Source organism: Opisthorchis viverrini (genome assembly GCF_000715545.1).
Source record: "Opisthorchis viverrini unplaced genomic scaffold opera_v5_98, whole genome shotgun sequence".
NCBI lineage: Eukaryota > Metazoa > Platyhelminthes > Trematoda > Opisthorchiida > Opisthorchiidae > Opisthorchis > Opisthorchis viverrini.
Genome location: NW_008751755.1, coordinates 1143982 through 1166357, shown reverse-complemented (window position 1 = coordinate 1166357; position 22376 = coordinate 1143982). Strand labels below are relative to the sequence as shown.

Sequence of the window (22376 nt, the reverse complement as noted above, 5' to 3'; positions counted from 1 at the left end):
TCGAGAAATACACTCATTTGCAAATCAATTTGGTTTTCACGAGAGACTCAGCTGAATCTCTCGTTTATGCTATCCTACCGGTCGTGGGATGTCGAAGAGTTTTCAGCAAATTTGTGAGTAGTTTCCTTCATGAAAAAATATACTGCGATATCTCGAATATCGTGCCAACTGAATCATGAGGCGGCCCGTGTGCAGCACATTCGGTTGTAGAATACCATAAACGAGGGATTTAGTTGAGTCTCCCGTGAAAACCAAATTGATTTACAACTGAGTGTAGTTCTCGTAAACTATACTTAATTTCAGCCTTGTCGACAGGTGAATGACCGCCCGCTGTTTCGCGCCGGCCGAACGCTCACCCAGGTGAGAGTCTTCCACTTGAAATGTACAAACCCTATTTCACCATAACTTTTGAGGGTAATCTACATATATTCCATAATGCTTACATTAACTGGTATCTCATTTGAGCAGTATATCCTACAAGACCTATTCTAGTCCTCCCTATGTACCGAAAGGAACCGCATGAGATCAAAATTGCTCTGAACCAATGAAGCGGTCTCTCAGGTATCAGTTTGGCTGATGTCAGGTTCCCTTGCCCTCTCCCGAGCATGAATTCCAGCGTGTGACCATTGAAGAGTTGTAAAGACCTGAGGTAGGCTACTGTGAGTTATGTTCTAGCTTGATTGGTACGCCAGCCAACCCATGAAGTGCAAACTCTTCAGCATCGTTGTGTTTCCCAGGGACCCTAGAATAACGAAACATCTTCAGAGGCATTTCTATAGTTTCACAAATCAACAGAAGGTTGGTTTGTCGAAAACGAGTTGTGTTTTTTAAGGCCTAAGTGAAGCTGTCTCCAAGGGGACACATTCTAAACTCAATAACAAAGAGGAGAAATCAGAAAACCTTGTGTTATTACCAAGGCTGATGGTGCCGATGGAGACGATCCAGATAGATGGGTTTATGTTATCGTTAAACCCATCCCAGGTTTAGACTCTTAGGATGAACTGATTCGCAGATAACCAGAATCAGGTTCAGCCTTTTCTAAAATTTTACGGAAAATGTTGAGCATTCATATAAACCTGAGCGACACACCAGGTTGACTTCAACTTTGCAATAAACTTGTGCAATTTCTCCCAACTCGATGTTTACTAGTGGAAAGGAGACAAACTTGGTGCCCTCGTATTTTTGCATACAGAGGAGAAAGACTCTGTAGAGGACTCAGAGACCTGAATTAGAATAACCGTATATTTTCTATAGAGGAGAATGTCGGTAGCTCAGGTAGCGTAGATGGTCGTTGGCTTGTTCGCTGAGCTGGGCAATTTGGTTGCAAACGTTTCATCACCAATCGAGGTGACATCATCAGTGCGTAGTTGTGCGTAGCGGTAGGTTAGTGGTTGCCCAGCTCAGCGAAAAGCCAACGACCATAACCGTATATTCTGCAGGGGAACACTGAATCAGAGTTTCGCTGTTATAGAGCGCATCAGAATTGTATACACCTGGCCATACGGTGATTTGAACTCCGTATAACTGACACGTGGCAAGCATTTCATGGCAGCTTCACCGCTGCATGCTGTACATACCAGAATTATTACGTCTGAACAGGCAAACGTGTGAACGCCTGGGAAACATCATTGGTTAGCCCGAGGGATCGTTTTGGTTGGATCATCATTCGATTTACTGATTCCAGGTTGTCGGGTTTTTGCGTTCTTGTTAATCTCTGTGTCCATCCGGTAAACTGGTGGTTTAATTCAGGGCTACACTGATCCCCTCTGGTAGATCGATAGATCGATCAATTTCCCAAATTCACCGACTATTCAAACCGACCGAAAATTCACAGCTGGTTCGACCACATCAGATTTATCCGTTTGATACGCATCGGTTGTTTGTACAAGCTGATGATGTGAATTAGCGAGACTGGATTTCCGCAAGGAATTTGAACGGCAGTCAATGACAAATTCGTAGGGGCTACAATCGTTGTTTTATCGGTGGTATGGTAACCATGGCTGAATCACCTTCCCTAGTATCCTGATAACCCAAACAAATTTATCCTGTTTGTGGATACACAGTCCTTACGTTTGACCTGGATCAAATTTACGGGTGCATTGTTTAGTTCAGTGTGTCGGGTGAAACTCCAGTTAGGCGAGAAATGACTTTCATAAAGGAAACTACTCACAAGTTTGCTGAAAACTCTTCGACAGCCCACGACCGGTTTCGCCCTTCTTGGGGCTCATCAGGTAGGCGCAGTTTCCGAGTTTCCGTCAACCTCATGTTCTACTTGATTTTGTTTGGTGATTAAATGATGAACTCGGTAACCTGTTTAGAGGTGAACTGCGGTCAATACACAGATTCCCATCGTGTGACTTACCTCGGAGAAGATGAGTGTTTACTGAAGTTAACCTATGTAGGTAAAGTGCGATTGCAACTCAGCAAGAACAGGGCATATAAACAGGATAGGTGATGAGCGTCATTGTCTGGTCAACCCACCAATAAATTTGGCTTCGTGTGCAAGAGACCGTGTTCGAAGTAATAAGCGGGAATCACCTGATTTGTCGAGAATGCCCGACTCGTTTCATCTGTCGAGTCACCAGAACTCCAGTCCGTGGGACTCCATGCGCTTTGTTCTGATTGGTTCACTTATGCATATATATAAGCCATTCAAAGAATGAAGCGAAATTCACTTTGGAAGTATTCCAACCAATCAGATATTATAATATTTGTTGAGATTGCATGAACTGGCCTCTTGTTACGCCATTATGGGCACATCCGTGATTGTCAGATGCGGTTTGGTTGTACTCCTAGCGTAGTTTTTCAGAGAATCAGATGGTGGAGTCAATCGAAGTGAACTTGTGACTTTGGTTTATTGTGATCCCTCGGAACATTTAGAAAGAAAATGTTCATAGTGCTGGTTTTCAAAGTTGATCCATCGAATGAGTAGAGAAATTTTCTTGTTTTCTCCCCCCACTCGGTCTGCCCACCCATTTCAAATAAGATTTCCTTTCCGAAACGATCCCTTTTCTAATAAGACCAAACCTGTCTGCTTTTTAAAAGTCATATTAGATGCGTTTATACTGGAAAATGTTAGATCTATGGTAGGATTTCACTCAGATGGGACAGGCACATCAGGTAGGGTGTGATCATGGGTCTGATCAGGTGTTCCCGACGGTGGTGAGACATTGTGCATTGGCGTCTCGGAGGTTATTACGCAAGAGTGATACGAAAAATAACCGTTCAGATGTTGCAGCCATTCGGGGCCTAACTGCCATGCCCACGGTAGGAGGCACGAGGGCTGGGATACCCCCAGATTGCTTAAGTCCAGAGAGGAGTAGTAGAGATGCTGAGGATGGGTTCGAGTAACGGACCTTCCGGTCCGTAAGCTGGCGCCCTAACGACTGAGCCATCTTGAGCTCAGGGAGGACACGAAACACAAAGTGTTCAAATAGCTCGATGAGAAATCATTGGTAGTGTCCACAGGCACCGAAAATCTATCTATTAGAGTGCACTTTCAGAGATGGCGCACTATCCCACCGAGATGTTGATGAATTAGTGTTGACGAATTTGACGTGAAAAGTCAAGAGACTCAGACAATTTTCTACCTGCCAATGGAAGGAAGAAACTGCCGGCCTATTGCGAATGCGCGATCTACCGGTATAATTTTTCTCTTATCCTAGAAGCGCGGTGTTTGTTACCTTTTGTCATGAAGGTATGTGGTGGAGCTTCGAAGGACTACAGTAGAACGCAAGGTTAAAGGAAACTCGGGGACTGCGCCTACCTGATGGGCCCCAAGAAGGGCGAAACCGGTCTTGGGCTGTCGAAGAGTGTTCAGCAATCTTGTGAGTAGTTTCCTGTATGAACTCTTCAATGTTAGCATTGCCGTATGGTTGGAACATATGCCCCCTATGACTTGAATATATAGGGAGTCTACAGATTGTTGATAATCAAGTCTTCAAGAGGGTGGCGTGTATGTGAGATTGAACACATGTTCAGTGACGTGAAGAGTATCTCCCTTGAAGACAGCACCACTAATTGTTGTATCTTGGTTTTTTTGAAGATGGGGCTTAATGAATTGTAACCAGTCAACTAGGATTTGGTTTTCCACGTAGAGAACCAAGACACCTATCGGGATGAGACGCTGCTTGTTATTTGCAACAAATGGTGAGAATACTGCATCAAAACCGAAGTCGCTAACATTCGCAATTCCAGGCTTTCTGCTGCTTTTCTGATTGAATGGTGAGTACGTGGACAACTGGTATGTTTCCGCTGTCACGAGACCCTTTTACCTTCCTCGGGTAGTTTGACACGGCTGTTTGACAGTGGAGCACTTGTGTTACATGACTGCTGTCGCCGTTGATAAGGATGGTCCTTGAAACTGGGCCAGAAGTGCAACCAACGCCCCTTATTTGAAGTGTACAACTACATGAGCCACTCATTCACTAATTAATCGTCGATGACTGCAGCTCACGCAGTCGCTGAGAAACTCGAATATTTATCTGACCATTCGATTTATATGCGATAGACAAATGTACGACTGCATCCCCACCAACGGGTGAATACGTCCAGTCGCAACCGTTCTCCGTGCCACACATTCCGGTTGGGTCGGTTATGATCCTGACGCCAAAAATGAAAGTGTTCCGATCCTGTTCAACGTTAGCTTGGACAGGAGATTCCCTTTCCACCGAATCTCAAATGCTAGCCGGGTTCATGTTTGATGCGGCCCGTTACACAAACCAGCATATCCTTACTGCCCTAGAGTCACTTTGCATTCTCATCACGTTCGATGTACACATTACTTGTGAACCTTATTGAAATTGAGACTCGAGTGTAATATGTAATACCCAAGTTTCGACAGACACACTCATTCGCAAATCAGTTTGGTTTTCACGGGAGACTGATTTGAAACTCTCGTTTATGAGATTCTGCGACTGAATGTGCTGCATGTTTCAGTCGGCAAACAAATTTGGTTTCCGAGAGGCTCACCTAAAAACCTAGCTGAATCTCTCGTTTGTTAGGTTTCCAGACAACTGAATGTGCTTTACCAGGCCGCCCCATGTTTCAGTTGGTACGATATTCGAGATATCGCAATACACGTATATTCGTAATGCACTACTCATACTACTATTTTTCAGCAACCTTTTGAGTAGTGCATTACGAATAAATTGTGTGGTATGTCGGACTGTGTTGAACTTCTCGGCACATAATCCTCAGCCTAATGAAACCCATAGGTAAACCATTCTTCACTCAAATCACGAGAAAAAAAATAAAAGTTTTGCGTTTTCTGAAAAATTCGAAGAACAATCGGTCGATTTACTGCCGGGCGGCGTTTCGCTTTTGATGCAAAAGCTTCGTCAAGCCAAGTTGCCATATTGATCGAGAACCAATCAGCTAAGTCAGGTTAAATCAGTGTTGGGTATCTGCTAGGCAATTTTGTTCCTTAGGGTGGGTCCGCAAGTGTTCAGATCAATTGGGATCCTAAATGGTCCAGCTTGGGGTCTAGTTCTTTCAGTTCGCTTTACCTGAAAGTTCCTCTTGAACGTCTTTTATAATTTCACAAAGGAAACTACTCACTTGGTTGCTGAAAACTCTTCAACTTTTTTCCGGTCTGTTCGATCAGGTACTACGGTAGTTATGTAAGGGAGATGGAATCTGTGAAATTTGGTCGGGTTGGGATGTCCATCCCCCTTTTTAATGATTCTACGCATATTGGCGACCCCCCACAGTCAATGGCAGCTGGGCTTATCTAAGACCGATATCCATACATCACCGCTTCCACACCGCTTGTTTCATTCACGCTATGAAGCTCGGTGGTTCCCACCGTCTCGACCAGCAGTCACTGTGGTGTGAATGGTAGTCCTCGTCTTAAAACTTCCACACATTCCAGTGCCATTCTATGTCCTGTGTCTTACCCATGCACCACCATCACTGAGTCTTTGACCAACCACATTCCTCGGCGGTCTGTTTATTCGTCTCTCCTGATCGCCAATTTTGATGCGCAGTTCCTTGGCTGGTTTTGTCCAATGTAAACCTTAGTGAAATCGTTACATTCAGCTTTACGCACACAGTCCATGGTCCTTTCGAAAGTTTCGTATTTCCATGCCACGAGTTTGCCAACTGCCTGTGGATTTGTTCTGACAATTTAACTGGTTGCAAAAAGCCGGACTGTTTCTGGTCGCGCTCTGGCCTTAAGTAGTGACGGGTCAATAGTCTTTATTCAGTGCGCTCTGTTTACGAGAAAAGTTTCTATAGTGCTGTAATATTCTGATAAGTCCAGCTCGAGAAACGACCAGGATTTTGACTGATTAGACGCTGTTTATCTACTTTTGGTTGAAGTCCGAATACGGGGATAGTGAACTAATTCCCCGATATTTGCTTACTAGCGACTTCAAGGTCACTACTTATCGCAGAAAAATGGTGAACCTAAGGACGGTAAATGGGGAAGCTTATAGAAAGAAGGAAAAGTTAACGGTAAGTAACAGCAGACTGGGTTAAGACCAGGGTCAGATAAGCTCAGTAAGTTAGCTTCAGCAAATTACTGGACTAAAAATTTGAGCACGTGGATCCTTTGTGGTTGAAGTCCGAATACGGGGATAGTGAACTAATTCCCCGATATTTGCTTACTAGCGACTTCAAGGTCACTACGTTATCGCAGAAAATGGTGAACCTAAGGACGGTAAATGGGGAAGCTTATAGAAAGAAGGAAAAGTTAACGGTAAGTAACAGCAGACTGGGTTAAGACCAGGGTCAGATAAGCTCAGTAAGTTAGCTTCAGCAAATTACTGGACTAAAAATTTGAGCACGTGGATCCTTTGTAGCTCCTATCGTCTTCCAGAAAATACGATCCTTCTTAGATCCTACGGGGAAGCCCTATTGATTGGACCAGTGTATTTGGTATGCTTTCCTAACCCTGAAGGTAGACCTTCTGTGAGCAACAAATACCGAGGCAAAGCTGCTAGTTGGTCCCATAAGTACCCTCACACTAAAGTTTCCAAGTCTGATGGTGTTTGTTTGACTGAAGCCAATTACAATTCAGGCACAATGTCATGGGTTAATTTCGGGGACATGAGACAAATCAAATTCCGGGTCCGAAGTAGAGGGTTTTCTTAGGGGGTCCCCACCAAAGCCTGTGGACGGGACCGCCTTATCCATAAGACGGTAGAACGGAGCACGCGGTTTACTACCCAGTGCGAACCACTGGTTAACCACAGTTCATATGCTGTTTGGCTAAACTACAACCATCCAAAAATACACCTAGTGACCTCGTTTGATGATGCCTTATACCAGTTTGAACCGGACGAAATCCCATACACCATAGTTGTCATCTGTAAGAGACTAGTGGCTACCCATTTGAAAAAAAACACATCACGGAAGCGGCCGATTCCTCGATTTCCCTTAAACCTGGTCAGTCTGAAATCTCGTTTTGCTTGCTTGTCTATATGTGCGTGACTTTTATCTTGAGTCATTGGACAAGGGGGCATGGCAATAACGATGTAGCATGGAAACGTCAGTTGACCTACCACAGTTTACAAGTTTATTTTTGAGTAATTTTAGACAGCACACCACCGCCTTCACTGTTTTTGGTGCTTACTCGTTCACTCCGAATTTCCGTCAAGCTTATTTCGTGCTTGAATACAAAATAAGATCAGTGTGCAGATAAACTGAGTTGAAGTTCTCCGCAAACTAATCTCCATTGTTGCGTGTCTGCTATCCTTTTTTGTGTTCAAAGTATGGTGGTTCTAATGATGCAAAAATCAGGTAATTTGACCATATTTGCTCCGGTCTTTGTAACTTTTCAACTTACATGCTTGGCCATGAATCATGGTGGCAGTCCGCGTCAAAATGCCAACAAAATGTTAGCTTGGCTGAGGAAAAACACGAATACTATAGAGAAATTTATTGTTGATCCGTGGTTAAATGATTCGATTGTTGTCCCACGTGCTGACACAGAAGAATGCTTTCGCTCTGTCAGCTTTCATCGTGCACTGTAAAAACTGATCGATTTAGCTATTGATCGGTCATTAGTCGCACAACATATCGCAACTTGTTATCGATCTGGACCATGGCAACAGTGTTTGCGCCCTTCGTTGGACCCTCAGTCATTTTTACGTCTTCTCAGCATACCTTTGTCTGCTCAGATAATGGCACGTCTTGAATCAAACTACCCACAATCTGTCGTCTAATCATATTTTGTTCATGTTTTTGGAATCCAGACAAGGTAGTGGTAACCAGGCTTCAAAATGGATCAATTAACTACCTGCTTTCTCCGATAAGTAAAATTCACCGACTCATACCTTAGATTATGGTTCCTAAACCTTAGGTTCATTAATCTATATTGAACCAAGATTGGAATTCACGGAAAGCCAAATGAAAAATCTAGTCAGAAAAGTTAACCTCCAAGAGAATGGAGGTGCAGAATAACTCGTCTTTAAAAATTCTTCGTTAAGCAAAAACTAAGATCTAATGGTGTCTAGCTGGTTCGAAAACAGGATGCAAACTTGTTTTAGTGCTTCCTTTTTTGAGCAGCTTCTCGGCCGCGAATTTCATTTTTTCTCTGTGCCCAACTTTGATTTGCTTGCAAAAGATGACTGTGGAAAAGCGAGGGTTTCTGCTGAAGCACGTTGATGCTGGTGGGTGGGAATAAAGCAGTAAATTGAGCCGTTCCAGTTACCGAATAATCGCGGATTTCAGCTGGTCAGTAGAGGCGTTCTGTGAAAAAGTGGGCCAATTACCCAGTTTTTCAATAGGAAGCCATTACATGGAGTGAAAAGAAGTGGTTCCCCAGGTACTAGTGGAAGCTTTGAAGAAAATATACGCTGAGGCAGTCGACGGTTTATGGGTAGTGGGACGGATGAAGTGAAACATCTGAGGTCTGTAACGATTAGCAGTAAATTGTCCAGTACATTTGTAAGACTGAGCAACCTACTTATAGTTGTGTTCTATTCAATAGATTACGAAGCGTTCGGAACGTCAAAATGTTCTTTTACTGGATGATTGACGCAGTTTGTTTTGCATTACCCGTTTTTTGATGAAATGAATCAGGAGTTTAAGTAAACACATGGTTGGTGTGTGGGCTGCCATCTGCCATGACTTCAGATGACCGGGTATTTCTCTTATCTCCATCGAAACAGACGCACTCTGAATGAATCGACCGATACCGAGGCTGTTCCAGATGTTGACTAGACGAGTCGCACTGTGCTCATTACGGTACGCGTTGACTCTGGTTGTTTGCGTACTGTCCTACACACGGAGGCCACAGAGGCTGTATGTTCAGAACGTGTTTTGCACGTCTACCGGATGAATAAGGGCTGAAACTTGTGCAATCTCAAAATGTTTCTCTGACAAACACGTTCGAGCACAAATAGTTACAAGTATGCACAGTAGTACACAACACTATCCGGGCATTTTGTTAGTACGACGTTCGAAATGGAATTCACCGGTAAACTAGACCTTTTAATCAGCACACTGTCATCCGATTCTGCCAGCGTTGTTTAGGTCCCCATCTTACAATAGCAACTACATTTGAAAATTGCTCCACCCGTTTTTCAAATCTTGGAAACAGAGTTTACAGCTTAGTGTGTGTATTGGCACAGTTCTTTCTTCCTCAAACGTTTTGGTGTGAAACGATGGCGGTTCCTGTCCTGCGGTTGTTCGAAATGGACAGATCTGATTAATTCATGATGCTTTTCAGCCTAGCCAACAGGTATTTGGTCACCAGGATTTGAATTTATATGTACTCGAGTTTCACGAAGTTATGTACGATTTGGCATAATGTTATAGGAGAATGGTGGTAGCTCAAATAGTCTAGTCTAGATGTGTCCTTTGGACTGGACGCTTCGATTGCAAACGTTCCATCACCATCATCGATTTGGTCATGATTGACACCAGTACGCCGGCTGAAGGCATTAAGGGCTTCTCAGGGGCGGAGTGGAGCGCAGCAATCGGTCAGTGGTTGTGCTTTGAGTGGTGGTGCGTGTGTCAATTTACGCGCTGCGGTTGACCTTCGATCACGATTGTTTGTCCGGTTGGTTCGTTGTTCTGTGTCCTGATTGGTTAGTGATCACGTGACCGTTCGGCTTGGCCTCCTGCTTATGTCTCTCCCTGACTATTCTGGGTTCCACTTTTTAACTTTGCTAATGCATTTCCAAGAAGTTTCTCTTTTCTTGGTTTGTAAATCAGGGACGGCTTCAACGATTAACTTTAAGATTGTTCGTTGGGGAGTCAGGTGAGGATGTCCAATCGGCTGCCGGTCCAAAACCCCTTGTCTTTGTCCCGTCTGTTGCGTGTACCAGTATATTCTGGCTCTCCGAATTCTGCCAAACACTAGGGCATTTTACGATATTATCCACATGTTTGACAAAGTGTGAATTTACTTAAAGAAGCCTTTTCATTCTCCCGAAAGGTTGTTTTGAGAATCCCCGCTAAAGAAGGGTTATTTTGGCGCTGTAGATGCTTCGTCAGTCCTCTAAAAGTGGATTCACTCGAACTGTCCGGGGGTTTTGTTTCGTCGCGACTCCAGAAGACCACCTTCCTAGACGATCCGTGGCGTCTGGTTTTTCTCTCACACTAGAGTTTCACTTCGTATTGTGAGAATGGAATGTGAGACGGTGTCGCCATAAGTCTGAGAGCTCACCTCATAATGAAGTGCATACCACGTCCATATAAATCTCTTCTAGATAGTAGCATCCTAGTCTTGGTACGATTCCACCGACCAACTCACACCAAAGGAGAAACACCTATACGGATTTCCACTCGGATGAAACTTCGTTCGTGTTACGTTTAGACCTCCGAGCAAACGTTGTGTGATTACTTCACGAACCCAAATGACCTTCCTTAACTTTTTAGTATTCTTGTCCTTGAGAAATATCTATATAAATTGTTCAACTGGAGTTTACCTTATTTTTGAGGTATCTAATCACCGACTTCGCCAGAATGTAGGCATGTGGGGGAAGTCTTAATGTGAAACTGGGGAGCCAGGTTTCTTTGTAAATGAATCCCCAGGTTCTTTTGGTACAAAGCAACTCCTACCGTCGATTACTATCACTGCCACCTAAATGGTTCCCTTAGCAACCAGTGATCTTTCTAAACGGAACCTTCCCGGGTTCCCACTTGGACTGTCTCTGATGTTTTGTTATTGTCAGGAAGCGTTTTATAGGACGTCTACTTTGAATACTACCGTGACATTTAACTCCTGTAGTTTTGTTTTTTATTGCAGCTATTGTTCTTAGGGGGTGCACTTTTTTAGTTACACATCCTCGTAGATTGCGATTTTGTTACCCATCTGAGTTTTTACTTTTTCTGTTGATTTCAGCACTCATGCGAACAATGCTGTCACAGGCGTCACGGAAGTTTTTGACCAACATGCCGTTGAGGCCACAGTGTCTCAGACACAGACTGTTCCGGGGGATGTGGGTGAATTTTTCGCGCCAAAAGAATGTAGATTACAGAAAAAGACCAAAAAGTCACCCAGAGATCCTAAGCACAAACTTTCGAGCGCTTCTAAAAGTTTACTTTCATCTGATCTCACAGATACCTCCAAGGAATTGGAGTTTGAACATGGTGAATGCGCTTCTCTGAGCGAACCAGAATCCGTGGACTTGTCACATGTGCCCGCGATGCCCTCTCAGTTGGACATCGGTATGTTATTGGATCGGCCGTCGGAAACATCCAGTAGCACAAAGGCCCAGGCAGAGTTCCCGGGCGATGCAGCCCTTGAGTTTCGACAGCCTTTCTCTTCTGACCCACAAGTGCATACGACCTTTGCTGACGATCCTGTGGACATCCCTATATTCAGCGAAAGAGAAGAGTCAACGTTCACCAATGTAGTGAAATCATCCAAACGGAAACGCTCCACAAGCAAAAGTAAAGAAAAACGGAAACAGAGGCTCAGAGGAGCACGCAGTGAGAGTGACAAAAACAGTACTGAAGAAATTTCGACAGTAGAAACTCCATCAGTGACAGAATTTTTGTCACAATTGGTCAACCAGAACCCAGTACATTCTGACCCACAAGTGCATACGACCTTTGCTGACGATCCTGTGGACATCCCTATATTCAGCGAAAGAGAAGAGTCAACGTTCACCAATGTAGTGAAATCATCCAAACGGAAACGCTCCACAAGCAAAAGTAAAGAAAAACGGAAACAGAGGCTCAGAGTAGCACGCAGTGAGAGTGACAAAAACAGTACTGAAGAAATTTCGACAGTAGAAACTCCATCAGTGACAGAATTTCCGTCACAATTGGTCAACCAGAACTCCGGTACATTGGAATCTGCAGAACTATATGTTTCCTGTCAACTACCAGTTTTTCAAATCCCAGATATGCCCACAATCCCCGATGATGTGACTGCTGAACACAATGGAGTTGAGAAAAGGGAAACCGACCACCAAAGTAGAGATATTTTTGGAGAGGAACAATCCACAGAAGAGCAGTCCAAAGGAGGTAAAGAAAAACGCGAACATGAAGATGAAGTGCCGCCCACCGCACCTGATAACGGGAATATTACGTATGAAGACAATTTATTCTTCGAATCTGCCCGGTCAGCGGAACTTGGACCAGAAAATATGAATATAGCTGATGTGGCAATGATTTCTTCGGAATGTGAATATGTTATCGACCAATCAGTTACCAATCTGGGGGAGAACGAAATCGTGGGAAATGCTGTGGAACCTAATGGAGCGGAAAAGACAAAACCTGCAGTGGATTTGAAACAAACCAAAGACAAAGCTAAACAGAAAGGTAAGCACAGAGCCGATGGATCGCGCTCCGCATCCGAGAGTGAAAACCTGCAGAGTGATAAACTTCCGCCAGAGGCAGCCTCAACAACAGCAATTAGTGTGGAATTTGAGCCGATGAGTACAGATCACATAACAACGGTGCAAGTTGAAAGTGAAAAAGCTGAATTTGCTAGGCCTAAATCTCCTGCAGATGTGAGTTCAGATGTGTATCACATTTCAAGTGATATTCCCCCTGAGAGTAACGACACAAGTGAAGCGGAACAAACGATAAGCGCAATACCAAAAGGGCATAAATCCAAGCAGCTCAAAGTCAAAAGTAAGGAAAAGGGGAAGAAAAAGGGTGAAGTTTTGCTGTCTGCATCCGAAAGTGAACGTAGCAGAGATGGAGAAATTTTGACAGCCCTTCCAGTGACAGAAGATATGGAGAAACAAAAGAAGACGGAACCGTTTGAATCTACGGAAGACGTCCCTCCTTTACTGACTGGTTCGACTCTTGGTGACGTGTCATTGGATCGCGGAAGCTCTAGCCATCCCGAAGAGCTGAATTTTCTGAAGACACCAGGTACAGAACAAAAGATATCTAAGCAGAAGCATCGCAAGACCACAAAGAGTAAGGAAAGTAATGACCAAAACGAAGAAGTTCCACGCACCACGCCTGACAGTGAAAGCTTTGGTCTCGAAGAAGTAATGGATCTTCCAGCTATAGATAAAGAAACAGGACAGACAAGTACAGAACTCCTTGAATTTGCAGAACCCATCACTTTTTCGAATGAATCGTTGACCAGTGTGACCTCTAGTGGTGTAGTCTCAGATCACAAAGCCAAACGTAAGAGGAAAGTTAAAAACAAGGGTGAGATTTTACTGTCTGCATCTGAAACCGAAAAGAGCGGGCCTGAGGACGTTTCTGCAATCACGGGCCCTCTCGTGTCAAATCAGAGATTAGCGGATGTAGAAATGGAACAAGAAACTACTGCATGTCTTGAACTTGCTGAAACTCCTTTTCCGCGTTACGGGTCACCCACCGATTTGAACTTGGATACACATACAAGCCGCGACGGCATAGTTTCAGATAGCATATTTCCTTGCCCGGAGTTAGGGGATACAAATGAGTGGAAGTATCCGAAAACGAAGGGAAAAAGAAAGCCTAAACAGACCAAAGCGCACACTTCGCTAGAGAGTGAGGAAAGAGAGATTCCAGCGTCTCCTATCCTGATGGAACTCAGACCAGATGTGGGAGATTCACATACAACTGCACAGTTTGAGTTTATCGAGGGATTGGCTTCCATACACCAGCCATCAAATCAACCGATTCCAGCTATCACCGAACATACTGAGGATTTTTTCAAGTTGGAATCATCAGAGAGTTCAAAAGCAACAAGTATAGAGCAGAAGCGCCCCACGATAAAACGTGGCGGACTGAAAGGCGAAAGGAACGAGGAACATACAGAGAACATTCCACGCACGGTGCATGAAAGTGAGCCTGGCCCTTCCGAGGGGCCATCATCTGTCGCAGCTCCTTTAATGACAGAAATGGAACTAGGAGTGATGGATGTGCCTCAAGACCACAAGAAACCACGTGCGAGAAAACGCTCAAGGTCAGTTCCGAAACAACATCCTCAACAGGAAGAAATCTGTCTGAGTCAGGACAGTGAAAGCTTGATGGCACCGCGAATGGAAGCGGAGATTGTAGAAACGGAACCTTCTGGAAAATCGGAGAAAACTAAAGTTCAGAAGAGGGAATATAAAAACGGGTCTGCGATAATATCCAAAAGTAAAAAGGATAAAGCCAAAATCATTCAACCCCCTGCAAATGTGAAGACTGATACTAGTTCACAACTCTCAGCGGAATTTTCTGTGAGTGAAACACAACAAGGAGGGGAAGCCTATCCCGGTGAAAAAGGGTCAAAGAGTGGGACCAAGCGGAAGCGGAAAACAGACCAATCAAGTCATATTGAAACGGATTCGAGATCAAAGGCTCCAAAGACTAAACCGTCCAAGGCGCATGAAGATTCTGGTCCCTCAGTGCAAGGAGGTGCGATTACCGGTACAGCTTCAACTGTGAATAATGAATCTGTAAGTGCATTGAAGGATGCGACCCAGGAATCGGTCTGCTCCAGTTGTCGACCAGTAACCACCCCCAAAGACATTAATCCAGATGCATTGTTTTCACGCATTCCGTTTTGGATGCGTATAAGAAAGAAACAGTCAGTAATCAGAAGACGCAGAGTAATGCGCAAAATTGATATGAAGCGGAAACGTGAGGCCCACCGCGAACAGTTGACGGATGATGCATCAACCCAGATGGTGACCCACAGATTCCCACGCAGTTTTGAAACTCAAGTAAGTTATTCCAGTTGGATAGATGATTTTGGTCACTGTAATGAGAGAAATTTTTGACAGTGGAAAGATTCATTCAGCCTAAAAGTCTTCCATTCCAAGCGCATCCAGGTAGTCGGACGAACATAATTACGGGTTTTCTGCCCCCACCCTCAGGTTGCGTCGCCACTCTGGTAAGGAATTGCTCGAAATTGTCCATGGACCTTCGCCTTGAACACCACGGAAACTTTTGGTTAGTTCATCTCACGTTAAAACCTCGGATCTAGGGAAATCTTATCTTAGAATAACGCATCGCGTCTCTCTTCAAATTTTGATGTTCATAGGTCGATACTGCTGCAACTGCCTCGGGATCGGCTAAACGAACTTGAACGTCAGCCAAACTCCGAAAACTGTCATCCTGTGGTGGAGTGGGAATCGATGCAATTGATATGTCCACAAAAGGCATAATGAGTTGTGAGTTAGGAAAGTGGTACATTTCGTTGCCGTCGGGCGCGGCAATTCGCAATCCCCGAATTATTCGCTGAGATCGATCTGAACAGCTTTCAGTTTGCGCATTTACTAAGTGTCCTCTGTGACGGAAGAGGTAGCCGACGTGTGTATCCTTGTACTAGACAGATCTTTTTGTTTATAGCCCCTCTGCCTCTGCAAGATCCTTTTTTGTCCACATTGGGTGCAACTGTGGGATCTGGATTTTTTCATCGTGCAAAAAGGAAACATTTCTATAATAACAAGTCTCGTAATTAGACTATCTTATAGCATGAACGGTCAAATATCTCACGGTATTCTTACAGGTATTTACCTTCAGAGCAAAGCACTTTGGTCATCTGGCTTTCGCTGCGGAGTTATTTATTAAAAATTACCAACTGAACAGTTACAGACTATTGGACGGGGGACTGTAACTCTCATATGCATCTTATTTACAAAGCGGAATATCCATCTTCTCCTTGAACGCGTCCTCTTGAACTTTCCTGGATATTTATTGACTGTTACTCAGTTGCAAACATATGCGACTCAACAAATTCCGTAGTAGAGAGAGGCAAAGCGGATTTACGAGAACACATACTACTCGTACGCCCCCCAATCAGCAGTATCACCGTCACACTGGTAGTGCTTGATGGACATCGTGTATTTGAAAACAATTTTGGTATCCTTTTTTTTACAGTCATCAGGCTGATTTGTGGATCAATCACACGAGTGAGATTGGAACGATTGGGCTTATTGTGGGTGGATGGTTTGTGGGGGGAGGCGGTGCACAAACTTCCAACCGAGCAATAAACACTCGCGAAAGTTCTCTTCTTCGAGTAGACTTGTAGTCCACTTGGCTAGAACACCGCGAGGGACTTCCGGGGAGCCATAGTCTGAAACTTACCACTCCACGGCAACACCACCACCACCACCAGTAATATTGTGTTCATGGGTTCCGGCTTCCACGGATTTAGTTCTGGGAAAAGGGACTACCCGATTGCCGACTGAAGACAGTAGCTGATGTCGCTGGTAAATGAGTCCAGTGGTTGAAGTATGCTTTTAGTTTGTCGGGAAGTCAGGTGAGGCTGTGCTTTATATGGAATCATTCTCGTCATGAACCACATGGCTGAGCTACTCTGGCCAATACCTCCAACTATGTATTTATCCTAGGTTAAGTTCCCAGGCCAGGTGTTCTTGGTCTGTCCTCGCTTCTTTCTGTTCACCAAATGACTGCGTGAAGTCACACACTGAAATATGAAGCGAAGTAACATGCCAGTATGTCAGCAACTCATCTATCATGTACCGGTTACTTCCGTCGAAACCTAGTTAGGATATTTCCGCCCTGTAAATGAAGTCAGTCAGTCGAAAACATCTTACTTTCGATCTATCCTTAATGCGAAACACCAACAGAACGAAACTCATGGAATTCGAGCGAGTTCCGAATTAGCGCCCTTCCGGGATTTTAGATCCCATCTCCGTCGCCAGTATTGTAGTTCACAGTAAGTCCGAAAAACCGGTAAGTAATGACAAAGCAATCAGTGGAGTCATATATCCAGTCAACACACAACGCTCACGCCAGCAAATAAATCGGACACGCACCCAATCAGTCACTCAAATCGCACGCCAGATCGATGATGGAACGACGAACGGGCACGCACACGCGCAACTCTCTGACACATCAAAGCAGCTACTACAGAGCATAACCGTCCAAGCGCAGCGCTCACCGAAGCCATTTAGGGTGGCCTTGTATGGGCTAGCTCCTCGAGTGGCGACTTTCAGGAGAGAGTTTCACTAGAGTGACTTTAACTTGCGATCTCCCATTTGGTAGTTTAGCCCCCAGCCACTTGGTTACATGCACCTGTTCAGCAGTGCGATTAACTCATACTTTGAGAAGATATAGGGAAGAGATGATATATAGGAAATCATCCACGAACCACGGAATTCAGTCACCTGGTCACGTGTTGACCGGTTTCTCTAATGACGACTTCTCAGGCGGAAGGTTTACTCGTGTGAACAATTCATCCTCCTGAGCGATTTATAGTCGGTTGATAGCGGAGTCAGATCCGTCTCGAGGTCTGCCGTTTACGCAACCGCTGTCTGTGAGCGGACACCTGGAGAGCACCTCAATACAATGACTGTCAGAAACTGGGAGCGAGTCTTCCATGGCACAGAGTAAAAGAAACAGAGACTGGCCAATTGCAACGCCACTGGATGTAGCGGACTCAACTGGAATCCTACCCTGGACGTTCACTCGTCTGCGGGTTTCGGTGTGTAGAACATAACCGGCTCAGGGATTTGAGTAGGACGCCTATAGCCCAAAGATAATCTCACAGAGATAAAGCCTGCCTTAAGTGTGAGGTGGGAGAACACTGTGTATTGTTGAAAGCGGTGTCATTTTTCCAGAACCGATCCTGCACTTTCCTGAAGGGCAGAAAACAACGTGAGTTTTTCTGATTTTTCTCTGCCACTGCTCAGTCAGCCTGTAACGGATAAACTCAGGAAATGCCGTGGGTACCACAATCATCATGGTTATGTCATTAGGGTATTCGCAATGGTCGTATGTGATCGGATTCTGGCGCTAACCAAGTACAAAGTGACACTCATCAGTGCATCTCAAATCCTGACGCCGACCCTACGCGGTCCCGTAACAATTTCCCGAAATACGTCCCGCAGCTAATTGATATCAGTCTCCTGGTCGTTACTCACCTGAACTGTGATTTTTTTCTCGAACAGGGCACGATATTCAGTTGTGAATCAAACAAAGCTGGGCTTTTGTGATACTTCCGTCCTTCTACAACCATCAATTTCCGTGATTTATAAGGCGCGATTGATCGAACATCCTCGTTACAAACAGTTAACAGTACTTGAATTGGGCTTTTACGGCAGTGAAGCACCGGTGTTGAACACCGATGTCATGCTGTCGATGATGGTGATGATACTGATGAATTGGACCTTGTGAGCATCTTTTCCTTACTTGTGTCAGCTGCAGTAAACCCATTTTAATTGACTCGACTACACACCAAAATTAAGTGCGGCTATCGTGAACACCAGTGGTGGAAACGGATGTTTGACAGTCACAAGCCACAGGAGCAGTTCGAGTAAACGATTAGAAGAGAGTTAAGGAGCGGATACCTAGAGAAAAGAGGCCTGTGGCCCTAGGGAAGTTGCCTAGAGGCAAAATATCAGCACCATTAAAACCCGTTGAAATAAGCCCAACTAAAAAATCATGTTGCATGGAGACATCATTGCTGAGGTAGACTCAACATACTTTGCTAACCTAAACAAGTGCAGGACACAGCCACAGATCACCAGTGGCTAGTGCGTTCGGCCAGACAATGATGGTAGACCTTTTACTGAGACAGCCCAAGTGTCATATCTTGTAACCAGCCGCTTGCTTAGACAGTTAAATGTACCCCTTATAGAGAAGCGCAAGGAAATAAAGGATTTCAAAGACGGCTTTCCTTCAACTTCAGAAGTGCATAGGTCCCCAAACTTTCTCAACAGGAGTGTAGAGTTGACATAAATTAGTCCGGTACTCGGTGATCAAGTATTGGCAGTGAATTTAACCAGACAAGCCTTGTGTGTTGCTCAAAAGATTCTGAAGGCACTGCAAAAGCAGTTGTGATAAAGCATCTTGAGACATTTACAGTATTCGCATGGTGGAGATTGTTTAAGCATAGTAGCCCACGCCTCGTGTTCAATAAGACCGTCACTATCAAATAGCGTTGCATTCTTGTATCAGCTCGACCCGGAATGAGGGAGCACCGACTTCGAGAGCAGATGAGTCAGTTGAGGTACTCTCCCACACTGTTCCATTTTCGAGGACCATTTCAAGAAACCAATCAAAGGGGCACTTGCCTTGAAATACAGAAGCCAGCTGGTCCAATGAGTACCTATTTTAAGTACAGCTGTATTATACTAAAGTATTGATCGTGAGCTATTACCAAGCGGCTGATCCAGGCGCGATAAAACTAAAGGACGGATGTTTACCGGGCGAGGAGTTGATCCTAGCAGTTTGGTGCCAACAGACAATCACTTGACCACTGGAAAACGTCTTCTTGATTTGTTTTCACAGAGAACCGACTGTACGTCGGCGTCACTTCATATTGTCCTCTATTGCTCTGTGAGACAACGCGAAAGCGCCGAGGAGGCGTGCTTATTCTCGGTCGAATCGCTCGACTATTGTGATTGCGAATGTGCCCTCACTGATGTTAGTTTAGTGAGCGGTGTACCACGAGTCAAACGGTGACGTTATCAAAACAGTCTCGTCAATTATTAGTCTGATGGTAAGGTAACAGCACAACCATTCAGCTTTCAGGTGAATATGATGGACTAGTTGTTTGTGGATGGAATAGGCAAACATGAATCCAAGGAAGCTCCATTATGCATTCCTACACAGTCGGCGTGTAATATGATCTGTGCCGTTTGTACTCTGGAGACCAAGCCAGTTCATCGGATATAAACCAGAAATGGGCGAAAATGAAGGCTCGAATCAATATTTTCCGGTAGTATTATGTTAACGATTTCGGACTTTCGATAGTCTCCGTGGTTGACGCAATAAAGTACCTCTTGCACGTTTCTTTGCGGGTAAACTAAACCAGTTCCGTCCATACCCAACTATCAGACTTTCTACAACCTTAGGGATTTAAACATGGCAGTGCATGACTTTTCAACACATGTTGGATGCTAATTTGACATTTTTCAATCCTGTTGGAAAAGTTTTTCGAAGATACACGCCACCTTGCTATCTCCCCCTTTACCATAAAGCCAAATCCAGAAAAAAGCAAATCACAAGTCCGTAAACGGCGCCGTGCTGTTGAACGTCTGGTCAAGTACAGGGCAGACCAAGTCAATCGGGTTCAACGCCCGAAAACAAAGAAAAAAGCCAAGAGGCGTCTCACTGCGCTGGATCGATGGAAGGTTCGTTCAAGTCTTCGAAAGCGTGGCGTTATTGTTATTTTGCTTGGTGGCAGACATCGTGGAAAGCGCGTCGTCAGTTTGGGTCGACAAAAGTCCACGGGACTACTCTTGGTCACTGGCCCCTTTCGGTACAATGGATGTCCTTTGCGACGAGTTCATCCCAATATGGTACTGGCAACAGAGACACGAGTGGATCTCGGAAAGGTAAGATTACCATTGGTTACTGTTTCGTTTGTCTATTTAATTTAAACTCTAGAAAGTCCCCTTGCAGACATGATTCCAGTGTACCAAGCATGTTCATTGCCATCTTTCTTCTCACTGCCTGAGTTGATCGTCAGAAGCTCGAAAGTGCTGCCAAAGACCATTTCTTCGCATCCAGCCAGAAGTAAACCTGCTTCATAAGTGGAACAGACGGCCCTTTTGAGCGTATCAGAACGCTTCTACTCCAAATACCGTCCTTTTAGGCTAGTGCTGCCCGGCGTCGGTTGGCGAGCATAGAAAAGTGGATGGTTGCGACTTGTCTATATATGTAGATAACACCACTGAGACAGTTTTAGATGTCTACAGATCTCAGAACGTTTTCGTTCATTACATTTGGGCTGGACCTCTTACTAAGCGTACGAAGTTGGGCCTGTCAGCAGGTGCGAGGGGCCTAACCAGGCTGCAGGAGTATCACATAACAGTCTACAGTTATTATTTAAAAAATTAAGTCGTTCAGCTGTAGCACCATTTCTGTTCCTAGCTGACATGCCACCAGAAGGAAGCACGAGGGCTGGAATACTCACAAGGTGCCCAAGCCAAGAGAGAGGAAGTCAAGTAGTAGAAGTCGGGTTCGAACAACGGACCTTTCCAAGCTTACACTTTATAGTTCGTCTCTACGTGAGCTAGAAGACGATTCTCAGAAACGAACCTAGTCACGTCCACACTTGTCTTTTGAATGTGCCTTGCTTCTGGCCTCTCAGTGTTTGGTGTTATCAGCCCTCAACGAGTGACCGTGTTGGTTTTAGGATTGCTTTCATCGGTTCGCGCATCCATCTACGTTTATTACGAGGAAGCAAGGCGCATTCAAAAACGTGACTTAACACGTTCCAAGTTGTTCGCCATATCCAGATGTTCAAAGAAGCACTGGGTTACGACATCGTACTCCCAACACAGATGCCTACAAATCATTATTGCGTCACGCTGATATGCGAATGCCACAGTATGTGCAATTCGGTTTCCGCTAACGCGAGGATAATTTGCCCGTTTATTCCCAAACACCTACGGTTGTACGGGTTGTCCAAGATTCGAACTTTCTCCATAAAACTCAGCGTCTCTTGTTTAGGGTTCACTGTGAACAACCTATTCAATACTCGTAGACGATCCTGTGAGTTGGTGCCAAACGTACGTTTGCCCTCTAAGACATACTTCAATGAGAAATAGCTGATATAAAATGTAAGAGTGGTATTCTACGGTGTAGAGCACCACATCGTGTCCGATTAATAATTGCACAATGGGAAACTAAGGATTTACCATCCAAAAAAGTCCGGGTTACTTTATGGAGATTTCGCGCCTTCTGGAGTGATTTACGGCCTGATCACTTTCTGTCCCATTAGAAACACGACCGCTTTTCCGAGAGTGATGGCCGTTTATATCCTAACTAACATTACTAAGAGTACAAATTTAGTAAAGAGGGAGTTGCTGCAATGGGGATGCTAGATAAATGTGAAATCAAAAATTAATTGGATACTAAATATTTCACTCACCTGCAAATTACGGCTTATCTCCTTTTGAACATCAGGTGCTTATCTGAATATAGCGATGCAAACGAAATGAAAAGATAAAGGAGACTACTCACGAGGTTGCTGAAAACTCTCCGACAGTCCACGACCGGTTTCGCCCTTCTTGGGTCTCATTAGGTATGCGCGGTCCCCGTCTACCTTCTGATCTACT

General features: G+C 44.6%; 1 protein-coding gene across 1 annotated transcript in view; it reads left to right on the top strand.

Moving 5' to 3' along the window:
- The window catches only part of T265_05325 (hypothetical protein), a gene marked incomplete at both ends in the record, with an annotated part of 56519 nt that overhangs the window by 27793 nt on the left and 6350 nt on the right, over positions 1-22376 (top strand). The window contains 2 exons of the mRNA XM_009170308.1: positions 11297-15062; positions 20292-20648. Of these exons, the coding sequence (XP_009168572.1) occupies positions 11297-15062; positions 20292-20648 (4123 nt within the window). The remainder of the gene's footprint in view (positions 1-11296; positions 15063-20291; positions 20649-22376) is intronic.